The sequence below is a fragment of the Anneissia japonica genome, unplaced genomic scaffold (genome assembly GCF_011630105.1).
Source record: "Anneissia japonica isolate Jap-2015-1 unplaced genomic scaffold, ASM1163010v1 scaffold287755_len519135_cov135, whole genome shotgun sequence".
Taxonomy (NCBI): domain Eukaryota; kingdom Metazoa; phylum Echinodermata; class Crinoidea; order Comatulida; family Comatulidae; genus Anneissia; species Anneissia japonica.
In genome coordinates, this window is record NW_022704004.1 from 522,642 (window position 1) to 532,996 (window position 10,355).

The 10,355-nt window shown below is 31.7% G+C and overlaps 1 protein-coding gene across 1 annotated transcript in view; it reads right to left on the reverse strand.

The window, feature by feature from the left end:
• Positions 1-4,007: 4,007 nt before the first annotated feature.
• The window catches only part of LOC117104570 (acid-sensing ion channel 1-like), a 13,856-nt gene continuing 7,508 nt past the window's right edge, over positions 4,008-10,355 (reverse strand). Inside the window, exons 4-6 of the mRNA XM_033245423.1 lie at positions 9,969-10,122; positions 9,132-9,223; positions 4,008-7,439 (exon numbers count right to left, since the gene is read on the reverse strand). Coding sequence (XP_033101314.1) covers positions 7,303-7,439; positions 9,132-9,223; positions 9,969-10,122 — 383 coding nt within the window. The 3' untranslated portion in view covers positions 4,008-7,302. The remainder of the gene's footprint in view (positions 7,440-9,131; positions 9,224-9,968; positions 10,123-10,355) is intronic.

Consider the following 10,355-nt stretch of genomic DNA (forward strand, 5'->3'; position numbering starts at 1 on the left):
TTTTTTACGCAGATGTTATAACAGTTAGGATTTTGTTTTTCTTTTGGTTCTAGTTTAGCTGGTGTTTGGGCCATTTCTTGCTTGCGCGGCTTGCGCGATTGTTGAATTGATTCTGATAAACTTAATAATTTTCACCGTTTCTGATACTACTACAAGTTCCATGGATTATTGTTTGCAGAAAATTTTTTTTATTTATTTGGAGGGGATTATTGTTTTCTTATTTTTCTTATTTATATATGGTACCATACGCAATTTGTATGCTACATTGTATTTATATTGTATGATTTATTTGAGTGTGTACCATGCGCCATTCGCATGCTACAGGATTGAATCTGTTGTACCATACGCTATTCGTATGTTGGTAGATTGAATTTTTTATTTTTGACAGTGTTTATAATACAGATATTTTTTTTTTGCACCATACGCTATCCGTATGCTGCTGCTTTGCTGATTTCTTTGAGATATTTTTTTTTTACACCGTACGCTATTCGTATGCTGCTTTGTTGCTTTATTTTTGGAATTTTTTTTATATACAGTATGTAACATATGCAATTCATATGCTACACATTTTTCTTTTATTTGGGACACTATTTTTTTTGGCTTCTTTTCACCGTACGCAACACTTCGTATGCTGGAAGGATGTCAACTGTCACAAGAATCTCATCAATGGAGTCATCAATTGCTCAGGGAATACCTTCAGATGTCAACCAATGGAACAACCAGCTAAATAAATACAATAAATATTTAATTTCATAAATGCTATAAATGCTGTTAATTCCATAAGAAGATTGCTTATACTATAATGCTTAGTTAGGCTTATGAATTATTATTTTTTTTTGCATGCATAATAGAAGTGGGACACTTCTTAGGGAGAGGGGGAGTAGTGTAACCTTTGAACTTTCAAGGACTCTATTATGGGTTGTTCCCGCGGAGTCTCGCTCTCTCGTGGGGGTTCGTCGACTAGCCAAGCTGCGTCTTGTTGGAGGCTCACACTTTGTATAGAATAAAACCGTTAACATCCAGCTTACTTGGTGTCTGGCTCATTCATTGAAGTTCGAACTCATCTAGTAACATCCATAGAGAGTTACACTAATACCTTCTCTATAGAACGCCAAAGAGGTCACTATAATGTAAAATCTGCGTAATAATACCGAATGTCGCTCTTTTTGTTCTTTTGTCGAAATAGGGAGATAAGAGCATAAAAACATATATTGAAACTTTAAAAGTTTTATACTAATATACAATATATATATATATATATATAATATATATATATAATATATATATATATATATTATATATGTATATATGTTTGTGTGTATATAAATTAAAATATAAAATAATAATACACAAAAATACTTTGGAAAACAATGGTTGTGTCTTGCAGTCTGAGATACATTATAAAGTATAGCGACAACAGCAAACGATATTAGGTTTAATTCCAGTCAGTATTTTTTTTTTTTTTACATTTGATAAACGTTTTTTTTTGGTAAGATACATTTATTTGTAGGCCTTTCTGTATAATTATGTGAATGCATATTTTTTTTCAACATTTTGTTGTATTGATGTTCTATTCGTTGCCTAATTGTAAGACATATGAACATGGTGTATTAAAGTGCCAAACGTTTTATCAAAATGTAATTACGTCAACTTTGTACTGCGGTATGAATTCCACTGAAAGAGTGACCATCCATGGCTAACGAATGTATTATGTTATTAGCCTAAGGGTTGATACTAATATGTTTGCAAATATTTTCATCAAGTTTATAATGAACATCAATCGTTATTTGATTTACTTAGTGTATTGTATAAAATATAAATATAATTCTTGTGTATCTTATGACGTCATGACGTTAATTTCATCGGGTCAGTATTTGTTATGTTTAAGTAATTGCGATTTTATTACTAGCTAAATTAGAGGGTATGCATATCACATAGACATATCGACGTCATATAGTCAGTAGACTATTTTCTTTTATTTTTTCTAAGTATTTTGAACACATGCAACGAAAAAAGTTTAAATCAAATAGGAGTAAGGCCATTTTAAAGGAGCACTGATACTATTGATAATTTAAGATTTATATTAATTGTGGATTAGCATATAAAAATGTACAGTCTTCTCTGGTTAATTAATGTTTAAATGTCCTACAAACATATACGAACTAAACTGGTGTGGTTTCTTTGATTTTCTTTTGGGACACAATTATTATTGCTGTATAGGTACTGTGCACACAATAATTGAAAATCATTTTTTTAATGATGTGGATTATATAATTTTAGCGTTTGTGCTACCGTCTTTAACATTTTCAAACCGAAATAAAACGAATAATTAAACACATTATAGTCAAAATGAATATAATATACTTATCTTGATATTTTTTTTCTAGCCTTACGTATAAAATAATGCACAACATCAGTAGTGTTTACCTTCTTTTAGTTGAAATTTCCTTATTCCCAATGAATCGAATTCCATGGAGTGACGTTTCACCAGTGAACTTGTTGAAATCACATGGACACGCCTCCGTAGTCATTTCACACCGTGCTTCTGAAATGCTTATGACAAGCTCAGTGTCTCCTCAAGAATACACGCCTATGTGATATGTGTACTTTTTAAAAGATGGTAATGAATCCGCAATTACCTAATCAGAACGTACATTGAGATTGTTAAATTAAACACATAGTCATGACGTCATACTAATATACAACACAATCCATGCATGCTTGATTTCCTGTATATGCAATAAATTCTCGTAATACATTCTCATTAGATTTGGTAAAATAATATTAGCATATTTGTTTTCTATACATTATACCCAGCAACTCAGATATTGGCATTATCGATTGACATTCGTTATGAACTAGATGGAACAATCACTGACATTATCAGGCCTAAATTTTATCTACTTATTTATATATTTCAAAAACCATAACCAACAACAATTAACTTCCAATAACAGGGTGTTTTAAAATATTTTTTTACAAGCATAAATAACTTATAAACAAAAAACGCTTAAAAAACACACAAAAATAAAACGTTGTCATAAGTCACAGACAAAAAAAAAAAAAAAAAAAATAAGAAAAAAGATTTATCCCCAGCTCAAACTCAAGAAGGTCAATAATGCAATTGCATGCAATTACAAAAACTATTGACTTTACTGTAGATATTTACTCTGGATTTTTTAGCTGATTTGAACACGAGGTACACAGTCACCTAGATTCCAGTGGTTTAACAATTAAAAAAAATTTGTTGATCGTCCCCACCTTACATAAAAATAATCACTCAACCAAAGGCCATGTAAAAAAGATAAGTTGCTGATCTTCCTTTCCCTACATAAACAAAATCTCGAAAATATCGTCTTTCCGCCCACAATTCAAATTCGGCTAGGCCTATGAATTTTTTTGTGACACTATTTTGTCTTTCATTTGTTTGTTCGTACAGGGAGTTGGAGTGTATAAATTCCAACCGATCAAACTCGACACTGGAATATCCGTCAGGTTAAAATGAGGCCTTGCTCTCTACGTGGTGTTTGAAGACTTTTCATGTATCAGGGAGTGGTTTCAATACAGATTAAAAAAAAAAGCAAAACACAAAGCAAAACTAAACAATTTAAACTAAACAAAAATAACAAAAAAACAGCCTCCCTATGAACCGACCGATCAACAATCTTTTTATATGGCCTCAGGTTCAACAACTTTGAACTTTCCAAGTGGTTAACTGTCCTCAATTATCACTTTGTGACAAGTTAGTTTCCTTCCTTCCTTCCTTCCTTCCTTCCTTCCTTCCTTCCTTCCTTCCTTCCTTCCTTCCTTCCTTCCTTCCTTCCTTCCTTCCTTCCTTCCTTCCTTCCTTCCTTCCTTCCTTCCTTCCTTCCTTCCTTCCTTCCTTCCTTCCTTCCTTCCTTCCTTCCCGGCCCAACTTCCGGCCCCCCTTCCGCCCCCCCCTTTTGGACATTTCTGGATCCGCCCCTGACTAGTACGAAATAATCACAATAAAAGTACGACGAACATAGAGTAAAGTATTTTATTGCAGAATTGATCAAACAATACATATATGTTTACTAGATACAAAATTACAGATGAAGTGTTACTTAGATTAATGCTAGAACTTAAGTAAGAATTTTATTTAAGTTACCACATCCCATTCTATCTAATTGATGCTTGAATAAGATTACGTGTCATTTGACCAATGAGAATTAAGAATCAAAGGGGGTCATTTCCTTGTACTTTGGTATCTTAAGGGAGCACGGGCAGCATCCCTAAATGTTGACTGATTTTGCTAGAAGAGAAATTATTATTTTAATACAGCAGAGACTAAAGGTAAATTGCACTATTAAACAAATTATGGTAATCACATTTTGAATGCTTCATTTGGAGGTGTTCCTCAAATGGATTATCGGTAATTTTGAGTTTTGAACTTTTCAAAACCTATATTTTCAGTAAATATCAATATTACCGAAAGTAATTCCATTTCCACCTCAACCCGAAAAAAGCATCTAATCTGATCTGCTTGCCTACTAATTCAACCCAAGTGCAAGACCTTGCGGTAAAAATCAACAAAGTATTTATTACTGTGACGTAAACAACCACAAATTAAATTATTAATAATAATATGTAATATATAGGCGTTTATACGGTGCCTTATTTGTGCCTTTGGAACAATCATAATTAGCAAACTAGCGCAAAGTGGAACTTCTTCCATTCCCTGGACGTATTCCTAGTCGTGCTTGTAATTACATACCGATACAAACTAATACATTCAACGCTAAATCATCAACCAGGTACAAATTTATATTCTTGGGTAGAGAAAGAGACCTTGGGCGTTAGAGAAAGAGACTAACGCCCAAGGTCACCAAACGCATAACACGCACAACACAAAGGTTCGAATCTGCAACCTTAAAATTGAGAAACCAAGAACGCAATTACTGGGTGCACTAACTCCCACTATTTTAGTAACAAATTATAATAAAATATATAATAATAGTAATAATTATTGTGAAAAGTAAATATGGTGGTGCAAATTTGAAACAATTAAACTGATTCGACGATGAATAAATGAAAAAACTCACTAATAGTGGCGGTATCACCGATGGTGGCGCTAAACTTGTTGCCTTAGTCCAGTTATTCTACAAAAATCTGTTAAAATTATATGAACGAGTTTCTAACTTAAAATACATTTCATAATTGTATGTGCTGAAATATTATAAAGATACAAAACATTCCCTGGACGTATTCCTAGTCGTGCTTGTAATTTCATACTGATACAAACTAATACATTCAATGCTAAATCATCAAACCAGGTACAAATTTATATTCTTGGGTAGAGAAAAAAACTAACGTAGTTTTAGTGCCTTGCCCAAGGTCACCAAGCGCAATTTATAACAAAGGTTCGAATCTGCAACCTTAAATTTGAGAGACCGAGAACGTAATTACTGGGCCCACCGGCTCCCACTATTTTAGTAACAATTTATAATAAAATATATAATAATAGTAATAAAGATAAATTAAAAATATGGTGGTGCTAATTTGAAACAATTAATCTGATTCGACGATGAATAAATGATAAAACTCACTAATAGTGGCGGTATCACCGATGGTGGCACTAAACTTGTTGCCTTAGTCCAGTTATTCTACACAAAACGTAAAATACATTTCACAATTGTATATACAGAAATATTATAAAGATGCAAAATATCCGTTAAAAGATAATAAATATGCGTTCACAAATAAATCAAATATAGATGGTTCGTACCATATTCGATTACAATGTATAATTGACGTGTATTTTTTTAAACAAACGTTCAAATGATGTAAAGTACAGTACATTATTATATACATGTCCTAATTTTAAATTGATTTCATCTGATCATTTGTTTTTTGAAAATGCAACTGGAATTTCTATTTAGCATTTTAATGTTTTATGTTAAAGCTGAAAACCTAATCTAGATATTGTGTGATTTAGGTAGTTGGACTATAAACTAACATTTTTAATAAAATGTTAATTGCTTAAAATGTTCCCATTTCTATTTTAGACAAATAATTGTATTTAAAAATTTTAATCTCTCAACTAAATAACAGCGATATAGGTCTTTGAATAAACTATAAAGTTAAAGAAAATTACAAATTTAGTCCTCTATATCAAATTTAAACGGAGGGGTTTTTTAGATTCTCTTTGCATGGTAGCTCCAAACTACAAATACTGATGGAAACAATCTCCATAATGTTATTGCAGCAGTTTACTTTGTTATAATTCTGGTCCTTCATATTCTTATAAGCAGGTAATTCTGCATTACCTACCCGATGTGGGGAAGGAATGTTTTTCTATGTTCTAGTTATAGCCTAACATAATAGAAACTGTATTTTCTTAATTTTATTCGATTTTATTGACATTCATAGTTGTTTATCGATAAATAAGAAGGGGTAAATGATAGCAATTTTTAGAGATAGAAGAAGGAAGAAAGATACTTAGCATTTTGTATTGTTTTTGAAAGTACAGGATAAAGTGTAGGACAGTTTTATTTGGAGGAGAGGGGTAACATTTGAAGAGAAGTAAGGGGAGGGAAAAAGAGATTAATTACTCTCGCCTCTTTATTAGAAAGGTGAAAGGTACAATAGAGTGTGTCTGTGTGTCTGGGGTGGTTCTGTGTGTGTCTGTGTGCTTTTCTCTCATTGACAAAATGTTTCAAAGATTTTTTTTACATTGGAAAAAAGGCTACAAACGTACATAAATACCATTAAGTACTTTTTTTTTTCGTAAAGGTTATTACGCAACAAGGTGAAGGTTTTAACCTAAATTATCTTGTTTAAGCGGTTTTGGGTTTTAGTTGTTCTTTGAATTTAATATATCTTGAAACCATATGTCTTTAAGCTTTCTGTTCCGGACGCACTTTTGCTTTTCAAAGTATACACTTGTGTGAAAGATTAATTTAAAAATAAATCATTATGACTCTCGATACACGCTTCTAAATACTGGAATGCAGCTTTAGTATTGTGTTGTTAGGTGTATAAAATAAACACAAACCTGAGTATCGTTAATATAACTATAATCTATACCTGCGAATAGTGTTACATAATTATTGAAAAATATATATTGATATGTGCATGTATATATCACATATCGCAATAGGTGTTCTTATGTCAAACAAAAAGTAGGAAATATATAAAATTTACTTTTTGAGTAAAGTATAATCATTGATTGTTTATTTTGTGATCGTTAACCACACCTGTGCAGTCGTTGTACGCCTTCTGCTGCCACGGTCATTACTTCAATTCCAGCTTCTCTGGTTCCAATATATCACGATTAAATTATTTTGTAGTAGGACGAATCTTCTTTTTATTTCCGAATATTCGTTGCATCAAAGAGAAAAATGCGAAGTCCACAAATTCAACTAATGTGATCAAACTCATTCCACAAAGTAGACCCATATTACCACCTATTTCAGCTGTGAATGGAAAAAACGAACTCTTTTTAATATTTCTTTTAAAATCAATTCGTGAAATTGTATCAAAGTTCAACTTGTCTTACCATATTTATGCTGATGAAACACAGATCTATATTTCCTTCAAACCTTCCGAGGAAGTGGATATAAATGTAGAATCTCTCTAAAATTGTATTTTTGAGTTGAAGACCTGGATGTCTGAAAAATTTTTGCAACTAAATTAGGACAAGACTGAATTCATCATCTTCAGTTCACCTCAACATAGGAAGAATTGCCAAGACCCCCACTTCAACATTGGTGAATGTCAGATCGATCGGGTACCTCAAGATAAGAATTTGGGTATTACACTCGATTCTTCAATTACCTTGAACAGGCATATTACCAAAATTACTAGCTCCTCAACATATCATTTGCGCAATATAAGAAGGATTAGGAAGTACATCTTTAAGAAAGCAACAGCAAAACTGATTCCTTCCTGTTTCTTTTAGGAACATTTTCAAGATTTTGTTCATTACTTTTAAGACTCTGATAGATGAAGGTCCTGGGTATCTTCGTGAACTGCTTGTGTGGTACGTGCCATCGCGATCTCTCCGCTCGGGTACTGACAAACTTCTGCTTGTTGAGCCTAGGTCTACACATTTATGGGGTGATCGATCATTTGCTGTTGCGGCTTCACGCCTTTGGAATAAACTGCCAATACATATTCATTTATGTCAGTCTACTGCTTTGTTCAAAAGAGCTCTCAAGACGTATCTGCTGTCGGCTGCTTTTTCTTAGTTCTCTGGTTTGTTTTGCTTGCTTGCTTAATTGTTTTAGTTAGATACTCCCAATACTTGAGCACCTGTGAGTAATGAATAGGAGTGCCCCTGTGCCCCTCAAAATCTCACTAAATTTATACGGTACACACCATTTTCGCGAATTTGAAATAAAAATTCCGATAAGCTGGCAACCACCACTTGGGAGGGGTACTTTCAGAGGCCTAGTTTTTACTCTACGTAGTTACCATCACGGATTAAATCAAAGATATAATTGAATTACTAAGAGCACAAATGTTTATATTAAAAACAAGCAGAGGTCTAGTGAGGCTATCCCATGCGTGGTGCCCTATTTACAACTAGCCAGCTGCTCAGGCTAAGCTTCAGCAAGCCCCCAGCGAGTTGCAAGACGTTGGTGGCGCTGTTTAAAAATAAATCCGATAAAATGGTCTATAGATTTACATATTTTTGAATATTTAGATATGTTAACTTGACATTATCAATATAATATACAGATATACAGTACTTTATATGTACGAATAACCACAGCCATGAATGGTTACTTGTTTTTAAAAGAATGTTCCAATCAAAACCAAAATATGTAGGCCCAGTAATTTCAACTATTGAAATATAGAAACAGATAATATTTACAGAAAAGTATATAAATTTCTCTACGTTCATAGTCTTATATACATTTAATTGTTTATCTTACATATTAAGATTATGATAGGTGGATGATCCACATCAGATAAAACTAATCATTAAATATTAATGGTAACAAAACTATAGCTTAAATGTACAAACAATATGAGTAATTGCGGGGCATGCGGGAATTCTGGAACTGTTGTTAAATTAGTTGAAAAGTCATAAATATTACATATTTCTATATAGTTCTAAATTATACTTGCTGTTTGATATAAATACAAAAATATGCACTCACAAAGTAACTGTATACCAGAGTATGATGAGACTAGTTCTGTAACCTCCACATCTAAATCTTCAAAATAAATTCTCACTTGAAGTATGTTTTCTCTGAAATATTACATTAAAAAAAATAAGATTTACATTTAATTTTCAAAAAAAGTTTTAAATAAATCAAATTGCAAAATTTATGATTTTCTATTTTGTTCTGAATTCTATTGAAAGCTAATAACATAAAGAATTAAATAAACAAATAAACAAATATTTATTTCATTCTGAAATAAAGTTTAGCTCAAAATTTACATATAAAATGTAATGATCTTTACAGTATGGCAATAAGCATGCACTTGGAATATAAATCCTCTAAAAATTAAAATATTGAACGTATTTGTGTAATTATGTTAACAAAATCAATAATGCTTAAATTTGTATGAGTTATTTCATCACAACAATATTTGTCTATATTTTTCACAATTCAGGCACATTCCAAGGTGTGCATTTTAGGAAACAAATGCTAATGAACGTGAAATGATCATCATGAGTGTATGAGTATAAAATAATAATATTTAGCCAATCACCTATATAAACAATTATTCAAATACTAATGAAAATATGATATTTAAATAAAAATTTATTTTATGTTATTACAATCTAATTAGTTACTATCAACGGCCTTGAACAAATGTTTACATCAAGTATTTGGGGTAATACTACGTAAAAGTTAGTTTAATGCTGTATTTCTGTCTAATTTGTTTTGTTGAAATAATGAAAATATTCGTTTTAAATATTTAAATATTAAAATTACTTAACTAGTTACAAATACACAATAATCAAAAATATGCAAGTGATCATCTACCTTATGTATTCTTTAGTATATCCATGCGTCTTTTCAAGTCTTTTGATAGCAGTAGTGTCCGGCCAAAGTGCAGTTGAGATACGGGAATGATAGGCAGTATGGTCACACGCAACCGGACAATCACACTTTACGTCATCATCGCTTACAAAACGGTCTATATAGATAAAAGTACACAATTCACAGGTCCTATGGTTATTTATAGCATACTTTGAATATTTTAAGTTTTTTGTCTGTTTTTGGTAGTTTAAGTGAAAAGTAAATAATGAAAATAAGAAATATATAGAACGGAATAAAAAAAAGCTGCGGCTAAGTTGTATTGGTTTTGATCTTCCACCCATTGAGAGTATATATGATGACCGTATATATATATATATATATATACTGTCT